This window comes from Colletotrichum destructivum, chromosome 8 (genome assembly GCF_034447905.1).
Source record: "Colletotrichum destructivum chromosome 8, complete sequence".
NCBI lineage: Eukaryota > Fungi > Ascomycota > Sordariomycetes > Glomerellales > Glomerellaceae > Colletotrichum > Colletotrichum destructivum.
Genome location: NC_085903.1, coordinates 982752 through 997635, shown reverse-complemented (window position 1 = coordinate 997635; position 14884 = coordinate 982752). Strand labels below are relative to the sequence as shown.

Here is a 14884-nt window from a genome sequence, read left to right as displayed (position 1 = left end):
TATGGCCAAGCACATGATCCAGCCTCAACGCCCTAGCAGCGAGTGACTCGTTTGGGTTGGTACGGGCCGAGCAGCCAAAGATAGGCGTAGCTGTGGGTATGGAGGTGTGCCATCGAAAACCATGGCCGCATGCGATTATAGACAGACAATGAGACAAACTCAAGTGTCATTTGGTAATTGTGTGGTGGTGAACGTTGACCTGATGATGGACTGGCGTTGGAAAAGGATGGGCATCGACATGTTCTGCCCTAAGGGTCTTGGGAAAGATGGCCATGCTAATGCTGCACCATAGCTTCGTGGGTAGGTACCTAGGTAAGGTAGGCAAGACAGGGCAAAGAGTGACCACATGAAAGAAACCGTGAAGGGAGGAAGAAAGTTGTAGGCGTAAACAATCCCGTCAGGCTGTGCCGGATTGGGACCAATGGATGGGAGCGTGGCAATGAGCTACTGGCGACTGGCAGGTGATGATCATCGATCGGCGAGCTAGGAGTGAGGTCGATCATGGTCTGGACCACGCTAGTTCGAGGCCAGCAGGGGTAGGCGGAGAAATCGAGGTCCTAGTGGACAAGGATAATCCCTACTAAATTTTTCCTCCTACATAGTTTGGGAGGCGTAGTTTGTGTAATGCTTGGCTCCTTCCCCTCCACACCGACCATCCACTCATACTGCCATCACAAAAGGCCTGATGAATGGAATGAAAAGCAAGGTAGATTGGCTGGAGAGCCGCGAACGGGGAACCAGGCCGTTACCGTGCATATTTTCGTAAGGTAGGCAAGACGAGATGTGGGTGACCTGACGTCAGATTTCTCAAGTGCCGCGGGGCTACCGCATCGAGACCGGCCGTCCGCTAGACCGCGACGACGTTGTTTGACAATTCTGCCTGCCTGGTTATCGTGGCAATATCTCTGTTGGTTTGGGAATTTGTCCCTCTGCACTCGGTGCTTGCACAGGTAGTAAGTACCTTATCTTATGTTGGAGGTATGCCCGATGAACGGGACGTGTGCCGTAGTTTCTTCCCGGTCACTGCTTCATGCTTCGTTTTCAGTCGACTCAAAGGGCGTCCCTGCCTGGTTGCATTCCTGTAGTTGAAAAAGAGAGACACGGGGCCGGGCTCCGCGAACCAATTGCCTGCGCAAAAGTACGAGGTGGGTGCGAAAACCACGGCCGAGTCGGGTGGAGCAAAAAAGAAATCCCATCCCGCCGAATCCCATATGTGCTGGAAAGCTTGAGGTGCTTTCGTTTCCCTTCCATTCCCCACGTTTCAGCGACGCCGCGGCACTGCCGCCCCTATATCCGTATTTTCAGGGACCCGCTCCCTCCTGTTTTGATAACCATTTCTCTTTGTGACGAACTGGATTTAAGCAAGACGGACATGGACTGAAACAGGACGGAGGTACGTTGAATCGGATGCATCCCTTGATGCTCGCCGCCCTGATCGTCACTGTACATCTAAATTGTTCCCGAATGCTCCCGTCTCGGGAAATCCAGCAGGCAGCCCTCTCGGACCACGACGGTTAATTGGTTTTTGGCGCGAATTATACTTTCCGCGTGGCTTCGAACAGTGGCCCCCTGCTTCTTGAGCCATCTATTTACCCGACACCGCTTTGTAGACCCAGATGATGCAGCATGATTGGCTGTTCTGCTGCCCGCAGCGTGAGCGGTTCTGGTGGATGTGGAATCGCACGCATCCCGAGTTGGATGTGGAGGTACGACATCTGCAGAACATCACCAACGGGCCCACCTGACTCGACCGTGAGCAGACAAAGGGCAAGGTGAGAGACGACTGACTGGATTACGGCGACCAAAGGGTCACCGAAGGACGGATAATAAGGCATGGTAAGGTATGAAATGGCACTGCGGCTGGCAGTTGCAGCCTGCATCACAAAAAAGCTCGTCTGATACGTCCAAGTGGAACAGGGCGTCCCAAGCCAAAGCCCAAGAAATCCAGAGATTCCAGACCCGGGTCCAAATAACCAAAATCCCATCCACTCTTCCCTTCCTACGCAGCTCCGCCCCCAGTCCCACTGTCCCCAGCCAGCCAGTGCCAACGCCGCCGTCCCAAGCCTAGTGTCGCACTCGTCGCATATCTTTCTGTTCCTCGTAGCCACACACGACTCACCAGTCACCCGCTGGGCTCCTCCACATACTGCATGTCACTCTGACACTCATTCTTCCTGCTGATGTTTCCGTCCTGGTCTTGTCGGCGGGCTTACGTAGCGTTGGGACGAGGTAAGCCAAGTTGGAAATATTTGAGTTCCGTGCAATGAATGAATGGAGGAGGGAAACACAGGCAAGGCGAGTTCGAGGTGTCGTGTGTCGAAGGAGAAGGAAGGAAAAAAAAAGGGGAGTAAAGGACGAAAGGAAAAAGAATTACACCAGCAAAGGGAAGAAGCCAAGGGGCTGCCGCCTGTCAAGGAATGGACTGAGCTGGGCGAGGAGGAGAGGCGTCCATCCACTTTTGCTGCGTGGTGCGTGTACGCAGGTATTCGTAGGGTACCAAAGATGTAATAGGTAGGCCATGCATATACGGTCAATGGGAAGTAGTATGTATCATTTGCTCTTCACGTCCATGTCTTCTTCCCCTTTCACTTTCTCTTCCTCTTCGAGTCCCATGCTTCCTGTCTCCTCGCGCTCCCTTTTGTTCCGTCTACGTTTTACACCAGCTGCCAGCTGCCAATACAAAGCCCACCCCCGGCCTCGCGTCCCAGTCTAATGCCTGCGTCCATTCGTCTAGCACCGCCGCGCCTTGCCTTTGTGAGACCATCCCGAACCCGTACAAGTCCAAACCGACCCAGACCAGACAAAATAAGACCAGACCAGGAGCCGGCATAAAGCAAAAAAGGACGGGGAGGGGAAAAAGGGAAAAGAAGAGACTGACGGAACCAGAACATGAGCCAATACGACGTTCCCCTGCCTTGACTCCCCTTCAAACATCGATATCCCGATTCTCCGTACTGCATCTCGATTCAACGTTCCGATCCACGTACATCGTGCACTATATCGCACTTCTCATCTATCCATCAATCAATCAATCAATCGATCCACCACCGCTCCACGACCAAAACATCCGATACCCGCAAATCCGCCGCCGTCCCATCTCGCTGTCGGCCAGTGTGTCGCTGCGCCCGCGGTCTGCCTGCCTCACAACCGCCATTCTTCTTTGATCCTGGCCTCACGTTGCCGCAACGCTTGACACATCGTGCTGCACCTCGCACCGACCGAACTTTGCCCCTACCTTGCTTGCCTTGCCTAGGTAGCTGGTGGTCCCATCAACGACACGAAGCGACGCTATTGCACCGCACCGCACTTTGGGTGTAGTGCACAAATTGCCGTTAGGCTGGATAGCACTCATCCCCGTCCTGGTAAATGCTATGTTTCCTTGCCGTTTCCGCCCCTTCCTTTCTGCCTCGGACACAGCGCTCGAATCCCTTGGTCCATGGAATACCGCCGCGGCTGCTCTCCCCAGGTCTTTGAATGATCGTGGTGACCGACGGCCGCCGGGGCTGTTGCCAGTGGCAGCAGTGCAGTGTAGTGTCATTTGCAAGTGCGCCATCAGCAGTTGCAGTTACCGTCGTAAGTCTTGTCATACTCGTCAAGCCATTCCCAGATATCCCCAACTGCTCCCCAGTCGCTGCACTGGAAACACAACACAATACCACTTCCCCCCTCTTTGTCACCCCCGTCAAGGTCCTGCCCCCTAGCCACAGCCGCCTGTCCCAGTCGCTTGCCCCCTTCCGCCCTCGCCGCCAGTCTAGCAACCGACCGACTGTGCTGCAGGCTTTTCCTCTTCGTCCCAATGGTTCTGGTCCGTCACATCCTCCTTTGCTCGATCTAGATTCCCGCCTTGGTTGCCAACCACGTTCACCCTGGCCGCCTGGCGAGAAGGATAGAGAGAGAGAGAGATAGTGGGTGTGTCTGAGAGAAAGCCCAGCTCCCTGTACAGAGTAGGCTGTACTGTAGTTGGTGCCATCCACTCCAAGTGTTCTGTCTTCCCCCCCAGCCTATCGCCACTGCTTGACCGATACTGTAGTACTGTACCGGACAGAGCACTGCTCCGTGCGCAAAAAGATACTTGTTGCTCTTGGCCTGGCCCGCTGCTGCTGGGGGGGCCTTCTCGCCTATCGCCTCTTCTCGCCAGTGCTTGTACCCGCACTACACCGCACCACCACCTGTCCGTGTCGTTCCTCGTCTTGTGTCCCTCTCCTTGTCCGTGCTGGTTGGTGCCTTTTCTCTCTCTACTGCACTTGCCTCAACTCCGCCTCCGCTGTCGCTAAAAGGGAATCGTTCTAGTTGCGGCAGGGGAAGAAAACGACAGAGCTGGAGGCACGACGCGAAATTTTCTAGACCGGACCGACTTGCTCGGCTGCCGTCCTTCTTCGACTCTTCTTCCCGCGCCTTCATGCCGCAGGGCGACGATCGCTTCCCCCCACCCACAATACAGCTGCTTCCACCCTCGTCTACCTCGCACCGTCCTCGTCCCTATTGTGCCTCCGGATACATCGCCGTCCCGACCAGCACGACGACCACCAAAACGACGAAGACGACGACGACGACGACGACGACGAAGACGACACCCAAGACCTTTGCCGTCGCCGCTGCCGCCGCTGCGACGCCCGAGGCCGCCTCTGCCTCTGTCTCCCCCACCGCCTCGACCATCGTCGGCAACCAGGCCTCGGCTTCCCATCCCACCAACCCTCGCTATCGTCCCGCCTCGCCAACCCTTACCAACTTCACTCTGGGACAGCAATGGAAAACGCCTGATATTGGTCGGTATGGTTTGACGTATACCGATCCAAGTTGCGATCCCTCATTCGACGCCGTCTCCGCGTCCCTCTTAACGCCCACATCCGATCCGACTTCCCCGACAGCACCGTCGCATACGGAACCATCCCACTCGCCGAGGTATATAACGACCTCCCAGACCAAGCGCCAGTCAGACGAAGAATTGGGCACCACCCATACACAGCCGTCACCTTTGAAGAAGGCGCGCACTCGCCTGGCCCCCCCTCGATTCATCTCTCTTCCCAACCAACTCCCACCCTCGGCCATTCTGGCGAGGCGAAACCAAGGCCTCATCTCCCCTCTATTCTTTTCTTCCTCCGGCATCCGACGACAGATGCCCCCTCGACCCAATCCCCTTCCCCCTTCAGACGCCGCCGCTGTCCTCCTGGCCCGTCTGAGGGAGGATACTGAGGCAGTCCACACCGTCCGCCTACCACGCGGTACCGTTCACTCCCATCGCCCCGTCAGGTCCGGCAGCACTCCGGGTAGCAGCAGCCTGTCGTCGTCTGCAGACGCGACACTCCCCTCCTCCACAAAGAGCCCGAATAGCCAAACCCTTCCTCAAGGTTTACACATATTAAGAGGGGTCGGAGTAGTGGAGTTGCTGGAGCAGGACGAGCGTCCGACCTTCATCATCGATCTTGCGAACCCCGTCAACATCCAAAAGACGGGGCTGCACCTGCTCTACGCCAATGCTGCACTGCGAGCTTCCGCAGGCATCCTCGAGCTGCTGTCTGTCGAAGGCGATGATACCAACAACACCGACTATGTCAACTTTAAAAGTTGGACCACGAGTTTTGTCTTGAACCACGAGTCACTCGACGTATGTCTTCCTTCCCACAAATATGGAGGCATCACGTGGACCTGCTCGACCTTGCGGAAACGCTTTCGCTTCGTGAGCGGGAGCACCAGTGCCGTATCGACGGCTCCCGATTCCCCCGGCCCCTTGGCCGAAGAGTCCGCTGTTCTCAAGCAGCGGAGCATAGGCCCCACGCCGGATCAGCCACCCACTGTACCCATGGACGATGAACCCGATTACTTTGGTGACATTGACCCCGACTCTCATGATGACACCCCGCTTGCGAACGACTGTGTGATGATGGACAATGGCGAGAAGTATCATTCCGACGAGTTCACCCAGCAAGTGTTCCAGGCAGCCATGTCGAAGCCGTCTTACGACTGGACCCGGATCCAAGCCACTCCAGATTTGGGCGAGCACATCCTCTTTTGTCGACAAACTGACTGGGCCTCCACGTCACTGGGCCCTATAGAGCATTGGACTCCGGAACTGCGGGCCATGGCCAACATGGTCATGGGCAGTCCCCATCCCGCTGCCATGTACTGGGGAGAGGATTACGTCACTATTTACAACGAGGCTTATATCGAACTCGCTGGCCAGAAGCATCCTAAACTCATGGGCGCGCGTTATCAAGATGCCTGGTCCGAGATTTGGGACGACCTCGGACCCATTGTCAACAACGCTTGGACGAACGGCCAGGCGGTCATGAAAAACGACAACCAGCTCTTCATCAATCGGCACGGGTTCCTGGAGGAGACGTTTTTTTCATGGTCACTCATCCCTCTTTTGGGCAGCGAGGGCCAGGTCGTCGGCCTCTACAATCCCGCTTTTGAGAACACCCGTCGCAAGGTCAATGAACGTCGCATGCTTACGCTGCGCGAAGTTGGCGAGAAGACGGCTGCTGCTAAAGACGTTAGGGGTTTTTGGTCACGAGTAAAAGAGGGCCTGGAGTTCAACGACGTGGATGTGCCGCTCGCCCTCATCTACTCCGTCAAGGACGACAACAGCGAAAGCGAAGTGTCTTCAATGCACTCGGGGAGCATAGCGCATCCTCCGTTGCTACAGCTCGAAGGCAGCCTGGGCGTCCCCGAAGGACACCCGGCAGCCCTGAGTCACCTTGACCTGAAGTCTTCAGACGAAGGTTTCGCGCCCTACATGCGACAGTCCATGACAATGCAAGGAGCGCCCATTGTGTTATCGTCTGAAGCCGGCAACCTCCCGACCAAGCTTCTCGAGGGCCTGAATTGGAGAGGCTTCGGTGATCCGTCCAGGACGATTGTTATCCTTCCCGTTCATCCCACCACGGCCGGCGAGTCTGTCGTAGGGTTCATAATTCTCGGAACCAACCCCCGTCGGCCGTACGACGACGAGTACCAACTCTTCATACATCTATTGTCAAGGCAATTAGCGACTTCGATGGCATCAGTCGTGTTGTTCGAAGAAGAGATCAGGAGAGGCCAGAGGGCAGCTCGTCTGGCTGCGCTGGATCGCCAGGAACTTCAAATGGAGTTGTACCTGAGGACACAAGAAGCGGTCGAGAGCGAGTACAAATTCACGCGAATGGCGGAGTTTGCGCCGGTTGGCATCTTCATTGCGAACGACAAGGGCCTTATCAATTTCGCCAACGACATGTGGTGGCAAATCTCGCGACACCCGAAAGCAGAGGACAGCGTCAATACGTGGATGCAGAGCGTGATGGACGAAGACCGCCCAGGGGTTGAGCGCTCTTGGCGCAAGCTCATTGAAGAGAAAGAGCCCATGACAATCGAGTTCCGCTTCAAGTGCAGCCGCCAAAATGGACTCAACACCATTGATACTTGGGTTTTGATGAGCGCCTTCCCCGAGCAGACTGAGGACGGCAATCTCAAGAGCATCTTTGCCTGCATAACGGATATTTCGCCGCAGAAATGGGCCGAAGACTTCCAGAAGCAACGCAGAGAAGAGGCGGTAGAGCTCAAGCGCCAACAAGAGAATTTCATCGACATAACCAGTCACGAGATGCGCAACCCACTGAGCGCCGTCCTCCAGTGCGCCGATGAAATCGTGAACAGCATCGCCGAATACCGCTCGCAGCAACGGGACGACAAGCAACTCGAGGTTCTATTGGAAGGTTGTGCGGAAGCCGCCCATACTATCAACCTATGCGCCAGTCACCAAAAGCGCATCGTCGACGACGTACTTACCTTGTCGAAGCTTGACTCGCAACTCTTGCTCGTTACCCCGGTCGACTCCCACCCCACCACGGTAGTGAGGCACGTCATCAAGATGTTCGAGTCGGAGTTGAACACGCACGACATCAAACTGGAGTTCTCTATCGACCAGGCCTACGTCACCCATGCTGTCGACTGGGTTAGACTGGACCCCTCAAGGTTGAGCCAGGTGCTGATCAATCTCATGACGAACGCCATCAAGTTCACTCAGGGGCGCGAGAAACGTGTCATCACAATGAGGATGAGCGCCTCAAAAAACATCACCGAGGTCACAGAGAAGGGCGTCTCCTTCTTCCCGACTCGTAAGGAGGACGTTCAGGCCTTAACCAAAGAAAAGGACTGGGGCACCGGGGAGGAGATCAATCTTCACTTCTCGGTGCAGGATACAGGGCCGGGCCTTCGCGAGGACGAGAAGAAGCTCCTGTTCCAGCGATTCTCCCAGGCCTCACCCCGCACCCACGTGCAATACGGCGGATCAGGGCTCGGTCTCTTCATCTCGCGGATGCTCGCCGAGCTGCAAGGTGGGCAGATTGGCGTCGTCTCGGAAAAGGGCATCGGCAGCACTTTTGCGTTTTACGTCAAGTGTCGCAAGACTGCCACGCCAAGCTCAGAGTCAGCGACCCTTTCGGCGCTCAACCTGGCCCGACCCATCAAGAACGAGTCCATCTCGGCACCAAAAGCCCTGCCGCTCGCTAGCCTGCCCAGTCGGACAACCCCCAAGGAGTCGGTCGTCACAGAAACGCCGCTCTACGACGTACTCATCGTGGAAGATAACATTGTGAACCAGAGGGTTCTGCGAAAGCAACTACAGAACTGCGGCAACAAAACACATGTTGCGAACCACGGGGGTGAGGCGCTCGACCAGCTCAAAAAGTCGCGTTTCTGGGCTGGAAAAGAATCGTCGGGGTTCGATCTCAGCGTTATCCTCATGGATCTGGAGATGCCGGTCATGGATGGAATGACGTGCGCGAAACGCATCCGTGAGCTGGAGAGGGAGGGAACTCTCGTCACGCATATACCGATTATCGCCGTCACAGCCTACGCGCGGCCAGAGCAGATTGAGAGCGCGAAAGCCGCCGGTATCGTGAGTTGTCCTCGGATCTCTCCCCATAAGCACGACTAACAAGACCTGTACAGGACGACGTGATTTCCAAGCCCTTTAGAATACCAGACTTGATGCCCAAGATCGAGGAGCTAGTTTCGAAGTACAGGGCACTAACTACTGTAGAACCTGTAGCCTCGGTCTGAAGCCGGGCTAGGTTGTTGTTACTTCCGAGCTTGTCACTTATAAGCTGTCGTTTCACCAGCATAAATGAGCCTTCTGATTCGGATATCGGATTGTGTCTGTTTCTGTCGAGATGGACCCTTTCATTTTACGACAGCGAGAAGTTGCTGTCACAGCCAGACGTGTTCAGCAAGACGGCACTAGAGGATTGGCCTGAGAGGCGTTCAAGGGAAGCAGGTGACGGGAAAAAAGACTTGGGAGGACGGCTTGGCTTAATTGGTTATTCGAATTGCATAAGAGGAGAGAGAGGGCGGGAGGGAGAGAGGGAGGAAGAGAGGAGGAGAACTATCCGGAAGCACAAGACTTGGAGTTCAGAGGGGCACTGGAAAGCATATGAGCGTAGACGAGTCACGGGCCATGCATGGGGCAGAAGACCCTACCTTACCGACGATGAACACTTTGTGTGTATCTTTTGATGCTTCCCGACTCGGAGTATCGTAATGTAAAGATACCCAAAACATCATGCATTTTAGTCGACGATTACGTGCGCATTGTGAATGACTCGCCCTTGCTTTGAGGCTAATACAATCCTGTGCGGGCATGTGGCCAAAGGTACGCATACATGGGTGATGCGGATACGTACCTATCTACTTTGGATGGACAGGGTCGTCCGTGCTTCACACCGAAGCTTACGTAACGAAGATTTTTCTCAAGACAACAGCTCCTTGGACCGATCAGTTCAGCGACGAAGCTCACATCGCTCTGCACAAGAGAACGATCGCGGACCTGTCGCTCCCCATCCGCCCAAAATGCACCAGCAGGCTCTGCGATCGGCTGGCAGCCGTATAAAGCCAGACGTTGTCGCCATCAAGACGTGCATCCGAAACTTTTCCACCACGCAATTGCGCGCCGCGAACGAGCCTTCCTCCGACAACAAGAACAATGGCACCGCTGCCCGTTCCCCGCGAGCCCCCTTATCGACCGGACGAGAACGATCCCGCGCCGCGGCCAGCGAGATCGGTCAGCTTCTGAGAGGCGGGCCTAGGGCAGGCGGAGCGAACAACGCCGGCGCCAGTGCAACTGCTGCGAAGCCCAACCTCATCGACATCAAGACCCTGCCTAACCGCGAAGGCTCCGGCGGAACCAACTTTGTGAAGCTGCCTCAGGGCTTCGGGCGCGGCGGTCGCGGGGCCTTCGCCGGTGGCCGTGGACGTGATCTTCCCTCCGGGTTCTCTGCCGGAGGAACTGGCCGGGGCGGGTTTACCGGCGGGCGTGGACGAGGCGGTTTTGGCGGACGAGGCGGTTTCGGGGCACGCGGGGGAGGCCGTGGAGGGGGCCGTGGAGGAGGCCGCGGAGGACGTGGTGGTCGGGGAGGACGCGGGGGTCGCGGCGGCCGCCGCGGGAGGGATGGCGAGGACGGCGCCACCGAAGGGGCTAGGGGCCACGATTTGGGCAAGGAGTTGGAGAGCTTCTTCCGCCCCGAGACGGCCGAGGAGCACGCCTTCATGCGAGCTCGCGAGCAGGGGTTCTTGCCCGAGGCGTTCAACCCCTCCGTCAGCGTCGAAGGACTGCTAGGGTTCGCGCCCTCTATGCCGATTTCCAGCTCAGCTTCGGCCGTCGCCGCACCCAGCGCCGTCATGGACACCCTCCGCGAGGTTGGGGGCGGGAAGCACTACGCCCCCGATTACTGGTCCGACACGCAACACACGGCGACGGAGCTCGTGTTCCGCGGCCAGGGAACTTACTTCTTCAGCGACCTCGCCGAGAAGGACAACTTCATCAGGGACGTGCGCACGACGCCCGAGGACACGGCGAACGCGGAAGTTAAGGCGTTGAAGGCGGTGAAGCTCGAGGAGGGCGCGGGCGCGGCCGTTAGGGAGTACATCATCGAGCGCATCGTCAAGGGACAGCACACGCCTGCCAAGTTTGTGGAGCAGGCCGGCCGGGACCCGATCAGCAGGGCGAGGGAGTCGCATCTTCTCAACGCGACGTACCGTGCGAGCGACGGGCGGAAGTTTGACGACAAGATTGCGTCGTTGGTGGCCAGGAAGAATCCTGCCGCCGGGGGCAAGACCACGACGGCTTAAGGACTCGTGTTTGACTCGGTTGTAGGCACACACACACACACACACACACACACACATACACACAGACAGAGAGAGAGAGATACAGAAAGTGTGGGCGAGGAAAGCAAGACAAGCATTGTATGATTAAGGGGCGGCGGGTTTGAAAAACGAAAATGTTGTACACTAAGATGTCAAAGTCTCTTCTACTGTACACTAACAGTCTGGACGTTTCGAGACTTTCTATTCCCCTCTTTCCCCCCCTTTCCCGCATCACCTCGGTACCATTGGAAAGTATTCCTGTAATAGACAAGTAGAAGAAGAGGTAAGTTTATGTGCATGATACTCACGGAAGTGAGACAGAGAGATAGAGGGTCGACATCAACCCTGGATCTTCCTGACGGCCTGCTGCTCTGCGGCATCAACGACCTTCATCTCCTTATCTTGCAGCTTCTGTAGCTCCTTGTCGGCCCTCCTCTTGAGATCGGGGACGATGCCAGCTTCCTTCTGCCACTTTGCGTGGACCTTCTTGCGCTTTTCTGTCACGTTCCTCATCTTTTCCCTCCAGGCCTGGGCGGCGTCCTTGGCCCTGCGCACAACGACGTCCTTGTTGGTGGCCTCGACCTTCAGGACTAGCTCGAGCTCGTTGTCCGGGTCTTGCTGGGGCTGCTGGTTGAAGTCGGGCGAGGCCTGAACGGCGGCCATGACGGGCTTGACGTAGTCTCTCTCGTGGAGGAGGAGGGAGACGGTTCGGCCGCCGGGACGCGGCACGATCTCGGCGAGCTCGCGGAGAGGGTAGGTTGTCGCCGGGTCCTTGCGGTCGGGCTGGACGACCAGGGCGCCGATGGCATCCGGGGAGAAGCGGTCGCCCGACTGGAGCTTCTTGAGGATCTCGGCATGGTGGGAAGCGAGGGAGGAGAAGCGCGAGGCGACGTCGGCGAAGTTGAGGGGATCGGCCGGGTCGGGCTTCGGGTGCTTGGAGCCGGGGAGGTCGTCTTGGTCGGCCTCGTCGACAGTGTGGGAGGTTCGGGAGACGATCTCCGGGGAGTCGTAAGTCGAGTACTGGGGTGCCTTCTTCTTCTTTTGGAGTCCCGAGGACTGGGAGAAGGAGCGCACCGCGAGAGGGGTTGTTGTTGTCGTCGCCGCCGTGTGTGGGAGGGTGTTGGATGCTGCGATCAGGCGAGCTGCGAGCGGTGCCTGGGCTTGGCTGTCGCATGGTCAGCTGGGTTCCCGTTTTGGTCCTGCAATTGAGACGGGTATGTACCTCCGCGCAGCTGGGAGGATGCCATTGGGGCCTCGGAGAAGCGAATTGGAGACTCGAAGGCTTCGCATGATGTTCTGTTGTGATGTTGCAGTGTTTTGTTTGTGGAGCAGCCGAGCTGTTGGAGCTTCGCCATTTCGATGTGACGTTGTAGGGTGGATGCTGCGTCCATGGGAGTTGAGGACAGGGATCATGACCGACTAAAATTGCTCAGAATTCAACCATCCAAGACGGTCGATTGGCCCAGCGGTCTAAGGCATCTGCTTTACACGCAGAGGATCGCAGGTTCGATCCCTGCATCGATCATGTCATTCATCGAATTTTTTATCTTTTTAAAATGCTGGTATCGCCAAACTTGTGTCTTGAGGTTGGTGTCATGCGACCAAGAGCTATTGAGGAAGGGACATGCCTAGGTAGTTCTTTCCTTGCAACTGCTTTTCGAAACAGCTCCCCGTTTTGGCGCAAGGTGCACCTCTCTCTAGCGCATGCCCCCTTGTACCGCCCTGTCTATAGCACTCACCACCACCTTTTGGCCTGCTAGTCGCGCTTTTCCTCACGGGCACGCGACGTCAGCGGAAGGCTAATCTTTCAATCACCACCAACTCTCCCAACACTCTAAACGCGCAAGTATGGAGATCGAGGTCGACGCAGACCTCTTGCGGACGGTCGCAACAGGTGGCCAGATGGACTAGTACGTCAAACCATCCATGTCGCCATTTCCTTTTTCGTCATCTGCTGACCACGAGATGCAACAGCGGTTTATGGCCCGCCCTGTCTCAAGGAATCATCTCGAGGCTAGACAAGGTACGTCCACGTCCGTCTGTCTTCCAGCCCAGCTTCGAAGAGACCAGCCCGTTCGAAACCAACACCAACCCCATCGCACATGTTTGGAAACCTTGTGGATAGAGCGCGCTCATCAGTTCGCATCGCGCGTGTCTAGATTGCCCACAATGAATTTCCCATCCCGAACCTGCCCAACCCTCCTCAACCCATTAACGCTCCAGGCCAACAACCGCGGCTTCTTTCGCCGCTCCCTTCGTCCTCCATCGAACCCGCCAGCAGCCTGCCATCATCACAGGACGCCGACAAGGAGAACACCAAGCCGAGCGTTCCGGCATCGTCGACGGTCCCCGCCCAAACCGAAGCCGCCAACACCGCCGCCGATGCATCGTCCGTCTCCGAGGCCACCGAGTCTCTCCCCGTCCAGATTACGGCCATGCTCGACGAGATCAACTCGGTCCTGTCGACCTTTCCCAAGTACCCGCCGCACACCATCCAGCGCCTCGCCGAGCTCGTTCTTGAGCCGCGCCGACACTACCGCCACCTGGCCTCGTACCTGCACGCCGTTGACCGCGTCGTCCACGTCACCAGCGGCGCAAACATCTACCCCCTTCCGCCCGCCATTCCCGACATGTCTACCATGACTCTGCTCTCCAACGGCAGCGCCAACGGCCAGGAGAATCCGGCCGCGGCCGCGGCGGCAGCTGTCGCCTGGAGCAACTCGACAAACTCGGTCGCCTCGACCGTCGGCACGGACGAGGCCCTCGGCGGTGCCCTACTAACCCCGATCCCCTGGCTCACCCGCCGCCCGAGCCCGGGATCATCCTCGCCGGCCTCCTCTAACGGAGGTGGCCCGGCCGAGATCCGCACCGAGTCGACGGAGACCATCGACGGCCCTAATGGCGTCGGCAGCATCGAGACGGTCAGCGTCAGCGTTAACGGTATACCATCCATGGGTGCAAGCAACAGCAGCCGCGCGATAACACAAGGTGAGTTACTGCGACAAGAACAGGAGCAGGGCGTCGTTCCAGTCAACCAACTAGTGCGACAAGCAGAAGAAGCACAACACGCCGCGGCCCTGCGAAGCGGGGACGGCATCAGGGCCAGCAGCCCCGAGAATCAGCAGCAGCACCAGCACCAGCAGCAAGAACATGCCGCTGCTGCCGCCGCCACCTCTGATGCCGGCGCTGCTGTGGCTGAAGAAGAAGAAGAAGAAGAAGAAGAAGAAGAAGAGAGTGAGATACCGCGTGCCCGCGGGCCCGAGGAAATCGGAGTCGGAGACCTTGGTCCGCAAAGCGAGACGACAAGCTTCATCAATGGTGCACTCGGCCTCGAGATGCAGGGCATCGACGTCGAGGCTGCCGTGGGCCGGAAGGCTGAGCGGACGCATGCCACGCCTCCGCCCGAAGACGCCAAGAAGGAAGACGATGCTGCCGAGGCAATCGTCGACGACGCAGCGTCCGACACGAGCGTTACGTCGCACGCCAAGCGTGATGCCGACGAGGAGCTCGATGGCCTTGCCAGCAAGAAGGTTAAGGAGCACGAGGGCGACGTGGCCGGAGAAGTGTCAAAGGCTACAGTTGGATCGCCGAAGGAAGGAGATGCCGAGGCGGTGGCCGGAGCCGTCGAGGCCAAGAATGAAAATATCGAGGAGAAAGCCGAGTTTAAGGCGGACGGTGCTACGGCCGAGGCTGCAAATGAGGCCAAGGCGGAGATAGAGACAAAGAAGACGGACAGCTGAAGAGGGAGGAGGCCCTTGTGTAT

The 14884-nt window shown here is 57.4% G+C and overlaps 4 protein-coding genes across 4 annotated transcripts; 3 read left to right on the top strand and 1 right to left on the bottom strand.

Annotated features, from left to right (window-relative positions):
* Positions 1-4399: 4399 nt before the first annotated feature.
* On the top strand, positions 4400-9039 carry CDEST_12154 (Putative PAS domain, signal transduction response regulator, receiver domain, CheY-like superfamily; the record flags this gene model as incomplete). The annotated part of the gene is made up of 2 exons (XM_062928310.1): positions 4400-8875; positions 8929-9039. 2 exons carry the CDS (start codon positions 4400-4402, stop codon positions 9037-9039), a joined length of 4587 nt encoding a protein of 1528 aa, XP_062784361.1.
* A 786-nt stretch (positions 9040-9825) lies between these two features.
* On the top strand, positions 9826-11103 carry CDEST_12153 (uncharacterized protein; the record flags this gene model as incomplete). The annotated part of the gene is made up of 1 exon (XM_062928309.1): positions 9826-11103. The coding sequence occupies one exon, from the start codon at positions 9826-9828 to the stop codon at positions 11101-11103; it is 1278 nt and encodes a 425-aa protein (XP_062784360.1).
* Positions 11104-11460: 357 nt separating this feature from the next.
* On the bottom strand, positions 11461-12411 carry CDEST_12152 (Putative ribosome recycling factor, RRF superfamily; the record flags this gene model as incomplete). The annotated part of the gene is made up of 2 exons (XM_062928308.1): positions 11461-12286; positions 12344-12411. The coding sequence occupies 2 exons, from the start codon at positions 12409-12411 to the stop codon at positions 11461-11463; spliced, it is 894 nt and encodes a 297-aa protein (XP_062784359.1).
* Positions 12412-12701: 290 nt separating this feature from the next.
* On the top strand, positions 12702-14861 carry CDEST_12151 (Putative protein phosphatase 4 core regulatory subunit R2; the record flags this gene model as incomplete). The annotated part of the gene is made up of 3 exons (XM_062928307.1): positions 12702-13031; positions 13096-13144; positions 13281-14861. Exons 1-3 carry the CDS (start codon positions 12970-12972, stop codon positions 14859-14861), a joined length of 1692 nt encoding a protein of 563 aa, XP_062784358.1. The 5' UTR covers positions 12702-12969.
* Positions 14862-14884: the final 23 nt, after the last annotated feature.